The 18,501-nt window shown below is 39.2% G+C and overlaps 2 protein-coding genes across 2 annotated transcripts; one reads left to right on the forward strand and one right to left on the reverse strand.

The window, feature by feature from the left end:
• The first annotated feature begins 1,778 nt into the window (after positions 1-1,778).
• tmem231 (transmembrane protein 231) lies at positions 1,779-9,153 on the forward strand. Its single transcript, XM_086166797.1, has 7 exons — positions 1,779-2,184; positions 2,312-2,478; positions 2,568-2,696; positions 4,131-4,274; positions 4,647-4,728; positions 6,321-6,426; positions 8,575-9,153. The coding sequence occupies exons 1-7, from the start codon at positions 2,046-2,048 to the stop codon at positions 8,729-8,731; spliced, it is 924 nt and encodes a 307-aa protein (XP_086022923.1). The 5' UTR covers positions 1,779-2,045; the 3' UTR covers positions 8,732-9,153.
• A 457-nt stretch (positions 9,154-9,610) lies between these two features.
• Positions 9,611-16,827, reverse strand: eif2ak2 (eukaryotic translation initiation factor 2-alpha kinase 2). Its single transcript, XM_086166787.1, has 16 exons — positions 16,626-16,827; positions 16,352-16,484; positions 16,120-16,271; positions 15,922-16,042; positions 15,546-15,613; positions 15,381-15,462; positions 15,053-15,084; positions 14,925-14,961; positions 14,726-14,793; positions 14,424-14,543; positions 13,983-14,111; positions 12,730-12,937; positions 12,504-12,647; positions 10,706-10,804; positions 10,445-10,507; positions 9,611-10,163 (listed from the first exon to the last, which is right to left on the reverse strand). Exons 1-16 carry the CDS (start codon positions 16,727-16,729, stop codon positions 10,026-10,028), a joined length of 1,698 nt encoding a protein of 565 aa, XP_086022913.1. The 5' UTR covers positions 16,730-16,827; the 3' UTR covers positions 9,611-10,025.
• Between the last annotated feature and the right edge of the window lie 1,674 nt (positions 16,828-18,501).

The raw sequence follows: 18,501 nt of genomic DNA on the forward strand, positions 1-18,501 counted from the left end.
AAGGCCTGTTCCCTTTCATTCAGTTATATCTTTGTTAAATCATATGTCTAGTTGGCACTGAAGCCTTGAGTGAGGTGGCTGGCAAGTTTTAGGGGGGTTGGGTGTCGTTGAATGATTGTTGTGTTCAAATTAAAAGGCAGGCTGGCTGATACACCTGTTATCAGTTATTTAAGAACAACTTAAAACCCACCCAGTTCAGTAAAAGACCACCAAAGTCTTAACCTATCTGGAACCCGGTTAACCCTAGAACACTAATGTTGGGTGATTTTCACCCACACGATTCTTGTCATGTGATTTTCATTGTGTTGCCATTGTCTGAGTTTTATGGGTCCTTGGGTAGCTTCAGGCTGCTCACTGATGTTATTATATGTTTGTTTCCCTCCTCCCATCGGCCCATCTATAAATTGATGAAAACTGTATTTTATCCAGGATATTGTACTGGGTAAAATATACCCAACATTAGTGATGATGTTACTTCTTTAAACGTTAGTGTTCTAGGGTTAAGACCGTAACATACATAACGGGAAACAGCCTTCGTCAAAGCCTACGCTGCTTTTTAATGCATCAAAACAAAATGAACTGTTATACAACGTAATCTACAGAGCAATGATGACATGAAATAAGAGATCCAGAAGAAACACCAATCAAGCCTATTTATAAACAACAGAATTATTTGCCATTTAAAGTGCAACAAATGAAAATAAATTAAAAATTAAACAACTGAAAAATAAATTCAAAAGCACGACAAAAGCACCAAAAAGGTATGAATATAGATAATTGATGACATGTGTAAATATTATGCTACACCAGCGTTTCCCAATTGCCCTTGGGCGACAAATAAAGTTTTTCTGTCTGTCTGTCTGTCTGTCTCAATTATTTTGTGAAAGCCCCCAACCCCCCACTCTCCACTGCCTGGAGAGCAGCGTTTTTGTCTATAAAATTGTAATATGTACGCCTCTGTATAAGATTGTTTGTGTCCTTAAATAACATTAAAGAAAAAAATAAGAAACAAATTTAGATCAACCTGCTAAAAAGAACAACTGTATTAACATTGATTTTTAATCTGTAACAGAAAAGATTTAAAGTGAATCAATTTGCCTGAAAAAAAAAAATCGTTATTTAAACTATAAACATTTTGACTGATTGAACATTTAATACTGAAAAATACAATTAAATAAAACCAATAAAAACAATAAATTCAAATTGATTAGCAACATGAACCCCATACACACTATATAAAACACTTAAACCTACAAAAACAAAAATGAAGAAATCGAAAAAAAAAAGTGCTGATTTGTTCATCAAAATGAGGAAGTCAGGACCAATGGCTACAATAAGCATGTTTTGCTCTGCGCAGCTTTTTGAGGGTTTGAACCACGACACTGCAACTCTCAGCTCACAGTGAGCACAGCAGTCTTTCCTCGTCTCCCACCGTAGTCGCTGGGCAGGCTGGGACTTGTAGTCTTTTGTTGTTGCGCCATGCTCCTTTGAATCTTTGTATTGCGCTCGTAGTCCCTAACTTATCACGAACGGGGCGTTGTTATAATTCACAGCATTGGAAAGATCTCATCACAATCTCTTTTTTTATTTTGATCACAGTGCGACAGCTTGCTTAGTAAAACTGCTCTCGCAGGTCCGTCCAATGTTTTTTCTCCCGACCAACGTAACCAAAACAAGTCCATTTGGGCGGAAATCCGCCCAATCTGGCAACCCGACTTGAATTTAGCATCCACCATATTAGCTACAACGGACTAAGTAATCAGAGCCGTTGCCTTGGCAATACGCGTCCTCGGCTTTCGGTTGCTGGGCTGCTCTGGGAATCGGGAGAAAAGGACGAATTGTGGAAGTCTGGATTTGATTTTCAAACTTAGTTCTTGTACATTGTAGATTTTGTATATAAATGAAAGGGGATAAGAACTTTCGCTTTATTTGCTTCAATGACGGTTTGCGGGCGTTTGTCCTCCGAGAGCGCACACTCTGCTAGCTTGTTAACAAGCGTTAGCTAGCCGGCGTTAGTTTATTGACGAAACAACTGACGAGGAAGTATGGCTTTCTATGAAGTCTACTCTCACCCAGCTTTGATTCGGTACAAATCAAGTGTTTGCACGAAGGCGACGTTGTTTATTGTTGTTGTTCTCTGCCTTACATACATCTCGCCACTGCTGGTAGCGTACAGGAGCCAAGGTATAAGAACATTAAAGTGAATAACAGTTATCACGCCTGTTGCTTTTTACTCGCAAACATCCAGTGGATCTTAAGTGTGCACATGTGGCTAACGGTTTGAAATATCTGAATTTGATTACATTTATAGGTTTCTGGATAAAAAGAAGCACGTATGAAGAACAACCAGTTGTAAGGTACCAGTATGAAATTCTGCTGGTGGCGGCAACCAGCACTCGGGGAGATTATCTTTCCTGGAGCACTTTTCCTCATCTCAACAACATGCTCGGGGCCAACCTGCGGATCCCCACTGTCTCTGTAAGAGGGGTGATGTCAGGAGTGTAAATGTCAAAGGAGTCCGTTGAAGTCGCTTACCGAGATGTCCTTTGTATGCACTCAATCCACAGGTGAGAGAAGAGGATAAGAACCAGGATGGGAAGTTAGACCTACTGATTTTTCATTTGCAGCTACCTCTGAAAGAAATGGAGCAGGTGTATAGTGTCCAGCTGCTGTTGACCTTCAGCTACCAGCTCTTTGTATGTATTCCACAAAACTCAACTTTTTTATCCAGATTCTCCAAATTGTCTCCTCATTGATTCACAGGCTGTGATACTGCATATAACTAAGTCAATGTAAAAACTGAACATAATGCTTTTTTTAAAGAGAATATCTATATACAATAATAATAATAATAATAATTTGTTTTATTGACAGTTCTTTTGACATCTTAAAAGAAGAAATCATGCTATGTCCGTGAAGGTTCTTAGTTATCTAGGCCTTGATCTCTCATTGTCAAATCTTGTTCTGGAAACTAGATCTGTTCTTTTTCACCTCTCATAGGAGAGGCTTCTTCAGTTCTAACAGACTGGGGAGTTTCCAAGGCTAATGATTTCTATGACAACATTTGACAGCCATAGTCATCATGTTACTTATATCAAGAACTGCAGAAGGTTCTTAAAGGAGAGGAGGAATGTCTTCATGGAAAGAATTCAAATCCTGTTGCCACGATTTGAAAGTGATCAACCATGACCTGGATGACTTGAGAACTTTCACCGACATGTTCCTCATACTTTGTATTTCAGGCTTTTAAAACTTAACCATAATTCAATGCAGCCACAATTTACATCCGCACTAACATAACCATACTCCTGTAAGATCATTATTTCAATAGGTTTCCTAATGCATGTTGATTAGCTGCCTGGAACTGTTGATCGTCTGCGTTCATTAAAAAGCCCAACTGTGGACATTAAAACAAAAAATGGAAGCTGAGAAAATGTTAAAAAAAACCCTGAACAAACTGTATTTTGATACTTTTTTGATTCAGAGCAATGTACAAGGCAAAATTTAAATGACTTATGAAAACATCTGATGTTTTGGGTGGTTGGTATTTACATGGAGAGAATGCAGCCCTAACATCTAGCTGTGAATTGAAAGGGGCTAACCACTTTACCACAATACTGCCTTTGAGAAACAAGAGAGAGCTATAATTTTAGCTTTTGCCCTTTCCTTGACCTCTGATTGAGGCTACTTAACATATAGTGTTTTCTTTCATCATAATATGTTATCCCCAAAACAATACCCCTAGTTGTATATATATTAGGTTAAATAATGCATAGTAATTTAAAACCCCGTTAAGTATTTTAAATACCACAAATGGGCAAGAAACACCATTTATAAACCGCTTTAGTTGAATAGTACCACCAATTCTGGTCTCCAAAGTGTCTGTTTAGAATAAATTAACCTCAATAACATGCTAAATAAAACAGGATATTACTCATAAGGAGAAGATTTGTTGCTTGGGTGTTATGAAAAGCACTAACTACACTAAGACCAATACATGTCTTAGTGTAGCTTTTCACATTTATTTTGTGGTTGCAACCAGGACCCTGTCTAGGATACCAACTCTTGTGAAATCAGTTTACATCAATATTCCAAGTAAATTAAAGCATTGTATTCCATTTTTTCCACAGCGGAAGTCAACAGTAGCAATGCAGAGCATGGCTTTCATGCAACACTCCTCCTCTGTCCCTGGAGCTAAGCTGTTCATCAGTGGAGACTTGAAGCTGCAGCAGAGGACACCCCTGCCTCATCGTGGGCTATACAATATTTACAATGTACGAGAATGTACTGCCTTCCTCTTTGTGTTTTGTTCATCTCAATGTTGCATTCCACCACAAGTAAATCACAGAACACCAATCAATAAGCGAGTAATAAAGTAATTTGAGGTACACATACTCCTGACCACCACATGGTCCTAGTCGGTAGCAGCATTTTTGGCTTGTTTACAGTAAAGTGAAGATGTGGTAGTGTTGAAAGCAAGCAAACAAAGCAAACAAAACCGAGTGACATTCACTGCGTTGTGTTTCTGACAATGTCTGACATTTTAAATACTTCAGAGTATTCTAGCCTTCATGTTGTTATGAGTCTGCATGTGATGTGGCTTATATCACTCATCTTTTATCTTTTTTTCTTGATTTGGTGCACAGGTATCAGTTATTGATGGCTCCAGCCCCTTTGCGAGCGCGTATGACCTTGAAAATATTGTGAAGAGCTACCAAACTAGAAATAGTGAGTTTAAAAGCAACTTTTTCCTTCTTGTTAAGTTGATACTGAAAATTTCCAACAGACAAACATGTAACTTATTTATAGCTGCAAATGTAGTCATTGTCAATTGAGTTCAGAAGTTGAATCTCCAAGAGGCATCAACATATTAGAATAGAAACTGACCTAAATGTATTGTTTTGCAGCCGCCTAAAAGGTGATTTTAACAAAATGCCATACATGCCACTTTGAAGAGCTGATGAATGAGGAAAATGAAAGGGAGGGAAATGTAGAAGATGTGACCCCTGTAGACCACAAAGTAGCAGAGATTAGTAAAAGTGAAGTGAGGAAGGCATTGAAGAGGATGAAGAGTGGAAAGGCAGTTGGTCTTGATGACATACCCGTGGAGATATGAAAGTGTCTAGGAGAGGCAGCGGTAGAGTTTCAGGCTAGATTATTTGACAGGATCTTGGAGTGAGAATATGCCTGTGAAATGGAGAAGTGTGATGGAGCCCATTTTTAAGAATAAGGGGGATGTAGAGAATTGTAATAACTATTGAGGGATAAAGTTGATGAGCCACACAATGAAGTTATGGGAACGAGTAGTGGAAACTAGACTGAGAGCAGAAGTCAGCATTTGTGAGCAGTCTGGCTTCATGCCTAGAAAGTGTATTACTTTGAGAACTAATAGAGAAGGTCAGAGGGAGCCGCATTGTGCTTTTGTAGACCTAGAAAAACCATTTGACAGGGTGCCATGAGAGGAACACGTGGTATTATATGAGGAAGTCTGGAATGGCAGAGAAGTATGTTAGTCTGGTGCAGGACTGTATGTTAGCTGTGAGACAGTGGTGACGTGTGCTGTAGGTATAACAGAGAAATTTAAGCTAAGCTGGAGGTAGGATCAACTCTGAGCTCTTGTTTGCAGTGGTGGTGGCTGACAGATGAGGTTAGACAGGTATCTCCATGGAGCATGATGTTTGCAGATAACATTGTGTTCTGCAGTGACAGCAGGGAGCCGGTTGAGAAAATCTCGAGAGGTGGAGGTATGCTCTGAAAAGGAGAGGAATGAAGGAGAGTTGCCGCAAGACAGAATATAGGGAGTGTAGATCAAGCAGTTGCAGGATTTCAAGTACCTTGGGTCAATGGCAGGTTGGATTGGGTGGAGAAAAGTGTCAGGAGGCAGAGATAGAGGTTGCGAAGATTAAGATGTTGAGCTTCTCTTTGGGAGTGACGAGGATTGATAGGATCAGGAATGAGTACATCAGAGGGACAGCACATGCTAGATGTTTTGGAGAGAAAGTCGGAGAGGCAAGACTGAGATAATTTGGTCCTGTACAGAGGAGGAATAGTAAATAGATCGGTAGATGGATGCTGGAATTGGAGCTGCCAGGCAGATGGTATAGAGGAAGATCAAAGAAGATTTATGGATGTAGTGAGAGAGGATATGAAGGTCGTTGGTGTGAGAGAGGAGGATACAGAGAATAGGGTTAGATGGAGAAGGCTGATTTGCTGTGGTAACCCCTGAAGAGCAAAGTCGAAATGAAAAGAAGACGACGATGACCATACATGCCACTTGTAGATGCTATACTATGTTTTAGTCTCATCTTTTTCTCTTATAGTGACAACTGTATTGTCCTGTCCAATGCCTGTTTGGACAGTGGGACGAGGTGCAGGTGCTCCTTTTGAGCTCAGTGCTGAGATTCGCTACCCAATGGAGGTCATAAGATATCCTTTATGAGTACAGCTGATCATTTGTTTGTTGAATTCACTCTAAACCTATCATGCGACATGAGCTTGATATAGACATAGACATAGACATCTGTCTATGTGCAGGACCACATCCTCTATATACTATATACAGTGGGGGAAAAAAGTATTTAGTCAGGCACCAATTGTGCAAGTTCATCCACTTAAAAAAATGAGAGAGGCCTGTCATTTTAATCATAGGTATACTTCAATTATGAGACAGAATGTGAAAAGAAAAATCGAGAAAATCACATTGTCTGATTTTTAAAGAATTTATTTGCAAATTATGGTGGAAAATAAGTATTTGGTCAAGAACAAAAGTTCATTCCAATGCTTCATTATATACCTTTTGTTGGCAATGACAGAGGTCACATGTTTTCTGTAAGTCTTCACAAGGTTTTCACACACCGTTGCTGGTATTTTGCCCCATTCCTCCATGCAGATCTTCTCTAGAGCGGTGATGTTTTGGGGCTGTCGCTGGACAACACAGATTTTCAATTCCCTCCAAAGATTTTCTATGGGGTTGAGATCTGGAGACTGGATCGGCCACTCCAGGACCTTGAAAAGCTTCTTATGAAGCCACTATTTCTGTCCCGGGCGGTGTGTTTGGCACCATTGTTATGCTGAAAGACCCAGCTGCATTTTATCTTCAGTATCCTTGCTGATGGAAGGAGATTTTAACTCAAAATCTCACGATACATGGCTCCATTCATTCTTTCCTTTACACGGATCAGTCATCCTGGTCCCTTTGCAGAAAAACAGCCACAAAACATGATGCTTCCACCCCCATGCTTCACAGTAGGTATGGTGTTATTTGGATGCAACACAGCATTCTTTCTCCTCCAAACACGACAAGTTGAGTTTTTACCAAAAAGTTCTATTTGGTTTCATCTGACTATAGGACATTGTCCCAATCCTCTTCTGGATCATCCAATCGGTCCCTAGCAAACTTCAGACGGGCCTGGACATGTACTGGCTTAAGCAGAGGGACGTGTCAGGCACTGCAGGATTTGAGTCCCTGGCAGTGTAGTGGATTACTGATGGTAGCCTTTGTTACTTTTGTCCCAGCTCTTAGCAGGTCATTCACTAGGCCCCCTATATGGTTCTGGGATTTTTGCTCACTGTTCTTGTAATCATTTTGACCCCATGGGGGAGATCTTTTGTGGAATCCTAGATCAAGGGATATTATAAGTGGTCTGCTATGTCTTACATTTTTTATAATAATTACTCCCACAGTTGATTTTTTCGCACCAAGTTGCTTACCTATTCCAGATTCAGTCTTCCCAGGCTGGTGCAGGTCTACAATTTTGATTATGGTGTCCTTTGACAGCTCTTTGGTCTTGGCCATAGTGGAGTTTTGAGTATGACTGTTTGAGGTTGTGGACAGGTGTCTTTTATACTGATAACCAGTTCAAACAGGTGCCATTAATACAGGTAACATATGGAGGACTGAGGCGCCTTTTACAAAAGAAGTTACAGGTCTGTGAGAGCCAGGAATCTTGCTTGTTTGTTGGTGACCAAATATTTATTTTCCACCATAATTTTCAAATAAATTCTTTAATAATCAGGGTATGTGATCTTCTGATTTTTTTTTCGCATTCTGTCTTGGTTGAAGTGTACCTATGATGAAAATGACAGGCCTCTCATCTTTTTAAGTGGGAGACCTTGCACAATTGCTGGCTGACTAAATACTTTTTTGCCTCACTGTACTAACATGAATGGAAGATAATTTACCCTCATTCTATCTATGAAATTCAAGTCTTAGATTTGATAGATTAACTTGCAGTATTTTTTATCTGATACCTTTATATAACCACAAAGTTTAATATATACAGTATTTTTTTTCTGATACATAATTTTCTGTATGTACTACCCCAAACATTCAATGTCATATATATGTGTGTATATATATATATATATATATATATATGTGTGTGTGTGTGTGTGTGTGTGTGTGTGTGTGTGTGTGTGTGTGTGTGTGTGTGTGTGTGTACATTTGATAGATTGCATGATAGATTGTATGATAGATTTTCAAAATGAGTGACATAAGTTGATCACTTTTGGCATTTGTAATTTTAATATTAGAGTCAAGATCACTTGTAGGCAGCCTTAACTGTTCCCCGCCACCTATCGCCCTGGCTTCTGGGAAACCATCAAGTTTGCCTGGATTCAATATGTCAGTGTCCTACTCATTTTCCTCTGGGTCTCTGAACGCATCCAGAGGTTTGTTTTCCAGAACCAGGTTCTAGTCACCATACCAGTGGACAAACTACACATATCATGATGCAGTGGCAGAATGCACCTTTCTTAATATGTGGAACTGTCAATATATGCATCTGACTCAGGACAGATGTGCCTTTTTGTAATGTTTTGAGTAATCATGGTCACAAAATAATAACACACACACACACATTTTTTTCACACTGAAATATTGTCTTGAATTGTGAAAATATTGACACATCTTGGGTACATTATGTTCTTACTAAGAGAGCAGCAAGGTTGTTTTTGGACAATGCTGATGATCCTGCTCATAAGGGAAAGTACATTTATTGCTGGATCCTCTATTTTTTTCCTACTGTTTGATGTGTAAGTAGTTTTTAAAATCAAAAATTGTATTTTTCTATGAAATAATTCAATTTTTGATTACTTCAGGATTGTATTGCTTAATGCCTTAATCAGTTGGTATTGAATAATAAACATTTATGATGGACTTCAACAATTTCTCGTTTTCCTATAATAGCAGTGATAGTACTGCATTTAGTGCTTCTGAGGCAGTCCCACTTAACAAGGTACTTTGTAAGTTGAATTATGTTAAATATGCAAAATGCCTTTTTCCTCATCATCTTGTGTTAAATGTTGAACATTTGATATGGATATATGCATCCTGTCACTAGTATTGTACAACTTTACATCAATGTGTGTCATTGATTAAGTGCTAATGTCAGGTATCGAACCAGCTCTACTATCTTTATATTATACAACTCCCCATGTTCTTGGACCCTTGCCTCAAGGGAGGAAAAACTGAAAGTATAAGTTATAACATGAAGTTATACTTCAGCAGTATACTATCAAAGCAACACCTTTTTACAATAATCAGCTATCACTTTTTCTGGTTTTGCAGGAAAAATAGTTTTGGTCAAAAAAAAGGCAACATTTTAAGTAGGTGAAACATTTTTATGACGTTTATAGGTGAAATCAAGTGTACACATAAGTCTTAAAACGTTCTTGTAAAATTCAAACAAAAAAATAGGGGACTGGCTTCAAGCGTCACCTTTTTTTTTGTAAAGGTCATGAATTGCCTAAATCGTCAGTTTTCTTTTTTCCAAACAAATATTCACTGACAAAATCCTTTCGCATATTGCACCAAACTATCCCATCTTCTATAGACTCCCCCAATTAAAAAGCTTTGCATAAAAATATTGTCAGCTTGCCATCAAATACTGAATTGATTACCCAATACATGATTGTTAATGTGAATGATGGTAAAATTCATTTATTTCACTATTTGCAAAAATACTTAATAAAGTACATGCATAAGACACTTGTTCTATTTTCAGTGTAAAGTATAGTGGTAATAATCACACAGTCTGTCGATCACTTAGTGAAAGTTTTGTTGCTTGAAGTGCTTTAGCAATCTGTCCAAGTGCCAAGTCCAGTTGTTCTGCGTCAGGCCGTTTTGTAGGTAGCAGGCTCAGCATTGACTTAATAATTTGGTTCTGGGAAAAAATTACAAAAAGATGACTGAGATCTCTTCCATCTTCCAAACAAGTGCAAAAGGTTTTTTTTCTCCAAAAACTATTCATGAAATTAAACTAATCAATAGAAAACTCTTTCCCTAAAAATCTATATACCAAGAAGCAAGAAACAGTCATTCTCGTGTTTCTTCTGGCAGAGGCTGAGCTGACACAGTAAAACCTTGAGCTACTTTAAGTACCTCATTGCTTCTCTCAGGCTGCTGGGTTGTTTATAGATATACCTTTACACTATATGGATTTACCTCTTGAGGAAAGTTGTTTGCAAATCCTTCTGGAAGTTTCTGGCTCCTCACGTCTTCCCAAATCTGTTTTTTAAATTAAATTATTAAAAGGGAGCGCCATATCACTGGACTGTTATCCAATGATAACATGTTCAAAGATTTAATTTGCAAATGAATGAATAACTCGTTAACTTTCTGTGCAGTAAATTACAAAAAATTCAAGACAACAGAGAACCATGCCATCTCGGAAAGGATTTTTGATTGCATCTGTATAAAACTCACCACTTTCCTTTCATGGACGGTGACGATGTTCCAAAGAAGTTCAAAATAAATCAAACCCATAGCATATATGTCCACTTTTCTATCATAATTGTTGATCTTCTGCAAAATGAATTGATTCACAATGACAAAAGGCAAAAACATTTAAAATGATAAAGATAAAATATGCCCTTCTGAGCTTTTCTTGCATTCATAGAAGTATTGTTTTATTTCACACCTGGAATGTAAAAGACCCTACATGTATGTTCTGAGAGTTCCAACAAGCCCAGTGGCCTTAAGAGAAAGTCAATAGTCAAACCTGACAGTTAACAGAAAGCCAGCTGGCCACTTATCCTACAGGAATTAGGTCATTGGTACCAAACATCAGACTGAATTGTAAAGGGACACATTTATTGCCCTGCTTTTGAATATGCATTTATGGGTGGCATGGTGGCACAATGTTTAAGGCTTCAGCCTCGCAGCACTAGGACCCTGGTTTGATTCCTACAAGGGGACATTTTGTGTGAAGTTTGCATGTTCTCCCGTTTCTGTGTGGGTTTCCTTTGAGTTCTCTGGTGTCCTCCCACAGTCCAAAAACATACAGCAAGTTACAGTAATTAGAAAAAAATTGGGAGAAATGGCCCTGAATGAGTGAGTGAAGTCTGTTTGTACTGTATATGTGGCCCTGTGACTGACTGGCCACCAGTCCAGGGTGTACACTGCCTTTTGCCCAAATACAGCTGGGATAGGCTCCAGCATCCCCTGCAACCCTGAGTGCAGGATAAGCGTTAGACAATGGGTGGATGGAATTTATATATGTGTATATATATAGATATAGATATATCTATATCTATATATATATATATATCTATATATATATATCTATATATATGCTTCCCAAGCCTTAACTTGTCCTATATATGAAAATAACAGTTTATAGCAGCCGATTTGTTTAGTTCAACATGGTTGGCATCTTGTTGCACCACTCAAAAGTTGATAAAAGTTCAGACTGATGAAAATTGGTGAAAGTGATTTTAAGAAATAAATTATGAATTACTAATCAATGAAAAAGATATTAATTTTGCCAATTTTTGCTAATGTTGTCCTATCTTAATTTTGATCTTTTTGTCAAATTTTACAATAATGTTTTAATGTCAGAGAAGTGAGAGCTTTTAAAATAGAAAAATAGAAAACACATTTTAAGTTCTACCACGGCGGTTTAAATTCGTTAATGCGTAGTGGAAGACCCAATCTGCTGGATTTACACTAACCAGCTAACAAAAACACTGGATTTATATAGAATTGAGGACACAAAAAACAAAAAAAGTTTTACTGTGCAGGACAATGTGAAGATTTTCCAAAGTCTTTCGACTAGTTGCAAAAGCTGTATCCTCTGATGATTTTTAATTTGCGATACCACATAATGGAACCAAAACCACAAAACATGTGCACCATGGACACTTAAAGCCTCCTGTGTTTATACGAATTCTCTAAATAATTCTGCTGGATGCTTTGTTTTAGTAATTTGGCTATGGCATGGCATGTAGGCCCAATTGATGTGGTCACAGGAAAAAAGGCGGTTTGCTGTCAGATTCAACTCCTTAAGGGTTAAGCTTATTTAATTTTAATTACAGTTTTAAAAGCTAATGGAAATGCTGATGATCCAGGCTTTACATATTATATGTCTCTTGACAATCAAGAAGAGCTTCTTATTATACTAATAGAAGCTTCTTATTGGCATATACTTCTCCGCAGGAAACAAATATTGTATGTCCCTATAGTAACAATACTTCATATCATGGAATAAAAACCTTCCCCTCACCTGCTCAGGAGCCATGTAAGTTGGGGTTCCTTTGTTCAAAGTTCTCTCCAGCAGACAGTCATCGCTCTCATCATTTTCCTCAGTAACCAGGCCAAAATCGACAATTTTCACTTCTCCCTTCCGCCCGAACATGATATTCTGGGGCTGACGGTCATCGGGAAACAAGCATCTCAATTCAGTCTGTGCCAAATGTGCACCAAAGTACAACAATTTTACAAACTCTTACCTTTAAATCTCTGTGGATGAGTTTTTGTATGTGAATGTACTTGACTCCACATGTTATTTGTTGCGTAATTTCAAGACTGTCTTTTCTTCTGTTTTGCATAGGGTTCCTCTCACCCTGAGAATTTCTCTCAGCTATCCATGATTTTAGTGTTTTTGGGCCACACAGCTCCATCTGAATGTACAGGTAGGCAGGTGAACTACTTGAAGACCTAGAAAGAAAGCAAGACACATTGAATGACCTATGTTAGTTGATAATCACAGTCCTACAGAATCTCTTACAGCCAGGTGAGACATTTAAGAAAAAAAAGAAAGCACTTTTAGAATGAGATTATAAAAGGGACTCTCAAGCAAGCATGGATTAATAAAAAAATATGCTTGTGCTGTTGGGGTTAAAATAGCAAGGAAGTAAAAACAATTTAAGCTCCCTTGTCTCTTCTTTCAGCCGCTCCCTTCATGGGAGCTAATCAACTTCCTCATTCTAACCCAGTTGTCTGTATCCATTTCTCACACACCAACTAACTAGTAGAAAATTCCACTGTCAGGTCCTTTTTCCGGGACTTCCATTTTTTATCAAGAGACCACTGTTGGTCCCCCCTGGTCTTGTATGACAAGACTCAGTGCTCTGTGAACCTAGTAAATCAAGGCCTCGTGCAAGCCCAACCATGGCACGGTTGACGGGTAACCGTTAACTAGGTTAAAACCAACAATGGAGACGAGCAGACTCCATCCTCCTTAAAGTCTTTTGTTTGACACCCATGTATTAACCCCTCTGTAACCATCTTATATGCAGCCTTTTCTTCTTAATAGATGATTGCCCAAGCTCAAGCTCCAGAGACTACTGGTCAGGCCTTGCATGTATCAGTATTCTCTCTTCTCGCGAGAATAAAAGAATAACTCTGACAGATTATTGGTTCATCAAAATTGTTTATTAAGAAGGAAAAAATAATTCTGCAACACCAACTTCATGTCCTCTTTCACTAAATCTATAAATCTTTTCTTTGGTCTTCCTCTGAGCCTCCTCCTTGGCTTTTCTAACCTCTGTATCATTCTACCTATATATTCACTCCCCCTCCTCTGTAAATGTCCAAACTGTCTCAGCTTGCTCTCTCTTACTTTATCTCTAAAACATCTAACATGTGCCATCCGTCTGCTGGACTCATACACCCTTCCTTTCATTTCTATCTGCATTGTGCTCCCAGAGGCTGCATTTATTTTTAGTGGACACCAAAATCTTAAATTATGAAACCCACTTACTGGGACGAGTTCCAGCTGTTACTCATAGCCTCCTGCACGTAGTCTGTATCTTCGGTCCAGCACTTGTAGTATCTGACAATGTTGGTGTGACTCAGGTCCGATAATGCTGCCACCTCCCGTTTAGCCTTTCTATTGAAAGTATGCATAAATAAAATTATGATTGCAAAATATACAGATTTGTTCCTCTGGATAGAAGAATAAAATAAAACTTTTGAAGATTTTTCCTGCCTGCCTGCCTGCCCGCCCACCTGTTTAGCTGTAATCTTTCTTCTTGCCACGAAACATTTAAGAAATAGTGAACTGAAGAGGAAACCGTAAAATCTGATCCATTACAATGACTTTTAGTTGAGACCAATCTATGTGCCATCCATTCTTGCCTGGACTGATATATCAAGAAGCGCAAATCTAAATCAAGTAAAAGCAACAAAAAATTTGACTTACTCTTTGAAAGTCACAATCTTGATTGCATATTCCTTATTGGTTATTTTTTCCCTTGCTTTGTATACCCGACCAAAACCTCCTTTGTCCAAGAGCGCTATTTCCTCGTACTCAGATTTAAACCTGTTTACAGATTAGACATCCACATTTGAGACTGACAATACATTTTTGGAGAAAGTTGAAAATATAAAAGTAATAAATGCATTACTTCTTTACAAAGAAGTATTCAAAAAATGTATACGCACACAAGGACTAAGATCATGCAAAAATAGGCTACCTTAAACATGCTTGTATTTTAACCTCACCGTGACTCGACTGAGCGACTCTGTGCCTTGTGATCTTGAGTTCTTCTTTCACTCTGTTTTCCGGCAACCTTTGCATTATCATGCAATGAAGTGAAGTGACTTTTTTGGTTGTGGAAATAGATCATATCCACAAAAAACAGGTTGATTTAACTTGGTGAAAATGTTCGGAACACGTTTCGAAACAATCGTTTCATCATACCTCTTTTCCGAGGGGACTATCGAAGTTTGCTGCAATTCTAAAGAGAAAGAGACAATGAAAATAAACAGTTAATGTAAAATAGGACATCATTTGACAACTGGGGATGCAGTTGATTTTACTTTACTTACTTGAATTTGGACTTCACATCAGGTTTATGCTCCTTAAGTGTGGAGGGAGAGGAGGGAAATGCGCACGGATTAAAGTTTGAACAGTAAGAGTAAGATTTTACTAGTTCTTTAATAAAGTAGACTGAAATTCTCTCAGTCTTTAAACTAATCACAATCTGATCACCCTCAGTGTGAGACATCTATGGTATATCCAAATCAGTGCCATTTATACAGACATTAGCATCAAATGTTATCAAGAAAGAAGAGACATCTCCTTGAACTTTGCTTAAAATTTCAAACACAGACACAAATGTACTTTTTTCAAGGCTATGACACCGGATGTCCTCACCTCAGCCTTGGGAGATAACTCCTCAAATACGATCCAATCCATTCCCGATGATGTACTTCGGAATTTTGAATCGCGTATATGTCTTGACAAAAGAGATAATGAGAACATATAGTATTCTAAACATTGGTCTCGCCTGTCAGTTCTGCTTCTTTGTGTCTGACTTACGCTTTGTCCAGTTGTGTGCCAATACTTTCCGATGCACCGTCTTCTGACGCGTCAGTGTGGGCGGAAGACTTCACCAGGCACAAGGAAAGTGTCGATTATAAACCGATAGCAGCGTTTTTCACAAGTGACCAATCAAGTTTTAGATCAACAATGGTATGGATTAAATTTGTAAGTACTCTCTCACACCACCCTTTGTTGATTCAACTGGCAGGTGTTCCTGTCATCTTCATTCTAGATCACAACTTCCTTATTATAATGTATCGTACTGTCTATAATGCAGTCATTGGAGAGAACCGTATGGACAAAACAGCATTTTTTAGGAATAAAGCAAGTCTATAATCCTATATTTGGGTGACAAATTGTTATTACTCCTGACCTGTGTCACGGAGGGGGAAAAGATCTCCTGATATGCAAGCTTGGCTGCTTCTTCCTTCGCTTCCTTCTTCGTTTTCCCACTGGCAACAGGACATTGCTTTTCCCCTACCAAAAACCTACACCTGCAAAAGTACAAATTTACGCATTATTCCGATCGGCTGACTGGAACTTTTTATTTGGCTGCAGCGCAAAGACTCACTGGGCAAAGTTTGTGGAGTCCAGTCTTGTGGACTCCAAGGGTTTTATCTCCACCTTGTTCTTCTGGCCGTAGTCGTTGAGCAATGATACATAGTTGGGATAATTCATTATCGGGGGAGGATTCGCATTCGAGATTTGCGCTGCACTCCCTGTCTGTAAATATATCGACAACTAAACGTGAAATGTATACACAAAAACACCAGTGTCATATATTAAATAAAGGTGATTCCTACTCCTGCTTGGTCATTCTGGTCCTCCGTCAGGCTCTTCAGGGCATGTTTAGCAGCAATTTGTCTGGCCTCTTTCTTACTGTGTCCCGAGCCCTCGGGATAGGATTGACCATTCACAACTGCTTTTATGGTGAATCTGACAAAGATCGGATAGTTTTAAGAAATGTTGAATACACACACAGTTGTGGGATCTCCATAGTTCAAGTGCAAATAATGATTCCCCCTGTCATGCAACGTAGGCCCGTGGACAGTGCCACAGCGGCCAGCACAAACTTACGTTTTGATGTGAGGGGGTCCGAAAGAGGCGACATCCTCATAAGACACACGCCAGCCGGCTCTCTGGGTGAGCTCGTTTAACTTGGCGACGTAGTTGATCTCCATCGGGGGAAAAAAAAGATAAAGCTTGGTCCACGAACGGCGAGATGTGGCGGTCACGGCGAGAAGGGCTCTCGACTCTACCGCGCAGACGCAGTCATTTGACTTTCGTTTTCTAAGGAAACGTAAGACCATGTCGGAAGCAAGTTGCGAGTGTGTGATTGTATGGAGGTGGAGTCTGTAAAAGCTTGGTGGTAAACGAAACTTACTGTAACGCCCAAACGCTGCTTAACAAATCTTGTTTTTATTAGAACAGTTATGAAAAATTATAAGGACATGTATGCTAGCTGTGAGACACTGGTACGGTGTGCTGTAGGGGTAACCGTGAAGTTCAAGGTGGAGGTGGGACTCCATCAGGGATCAGCTCTGAGCCCCTTCTTGTTCGCAATGGTGATGGATAGGCTGACAGATGAGGTTAGACAGGAATCCCCATGGACCATGATGTTTGAGGATGACATTGTGATCTGTAGTGAGAGCAGACAACAGGTAGAGGAAAATCTAGAGAGGTGGAGGTATGCTCTGGAAAGGAGAGGAATGAAAGTTAGTCGCAGCAAGACAGAATATATGTGTGTGAATGAGATGAACTCAGGTGGAATGGTGAGGCTACAGGGAGTGGAGATCAAGAAGCCGGAGGATTTCAGGTACTTGGGGTCAACAGTCCAGAGCAACGGAGAGTGTGGAAAAGAGGAGAAGAGACAGGTCCAAGCAGGTTGGAATAGGTGGAGAAAAGTGTCAGGGGTACTATGTGATAGAAGACTTTCAGCCAGAATAAAAGGAAAGGTGTACAAGACAGTGGTGAGACCAGCGATGATGACTAGAAACTGTTACAATGACCAAAAGACAGCAGGCAGAACTAGAGGTTGCGGAGATGAAGATGTTGAGGTTCTCTTTGGAGTGAACAGGATGGATAGGAATGAGTCTATCAGAGGGACGGCACATGTTAGATGTTTTGGAGAGAAGGTCAGAGAAGCCAGACTGAGATGGTTCGGTCATGTACAGAGGAGGGATAGAGAATATATTGGTAGACGGATGCTGGAATTGGAGCTGCCAGGCAAGAGGTCTCGAGGAAGACCAAAGAGAAGATTTATGGACGTAGTGAGAGAGGATATAAAGTTAGTTGGTGTGAGAGGAGGATACGGAGAATAGGGTTAGATGGAGAAAGTTGATTCGCCGAAAAGCCGAAAGAAGAAGAAGTCATGAAAAGTTATGCCAGACATAAGTAACCGTGTCATACACCCAACCTAGCGCTAATCTGTGTTTAACTTTAATGTGAGGCGGATTCTGGCAATTTGGCGGTGTTAAAAAAACATCACAAATGATTTTATAAAAAAAAAAAAAAAAAATTATTTGATAAATACATATCTGAGCCCCCCATGCCTTCTTGTCGCTCTCACAGCTGGGAACCCCAGGTAAGTCTTTTTGACCCAAACAGTGTATTATGTCCAAAAATGGTGTGAATTAAGCTTGTTTTTTTGTTGTCGTTGTTTATACTTTTTATTTTACTTTTAAGTGAATGCAGTCGTGTCTTACCTTTAACATGTACAACTCAAAACACTGCCCACGGCAGCCTGTCAAGTTCAGAAGTCATAACGACAGAACTAAATGAACAAATTAAACAAAATGTCCAATTTAATTTTAAAAAGTCATCAATGTCAAGACTCCCCATACACTTATTCAGATTGTTGTTCCAAGTCACCTATCTAGATGAGTGACCTTTTTACAAAAGGACTATTAAAGTGCCTCACCCTTTCCTGATGGGGCCCGTAAAGTGTATTAAC

Source organism: Fistularia commersonii, chromosome 2, assembly GCF_037954325.1.
Source record: "Fistularia commersonii isolate RoL2024-O1a breed Wild chromosome 2, RoL_Fcom_v1.0, whole genome shotgun sequence".
Classification (NCBI taxonomy): domain Eukaryota; kingdom Metazoa; phylum Chordata; class Actinopteri; order Syngnathiformes; family Fistulariidae; genus Fistularia; species Fistularia commersonii.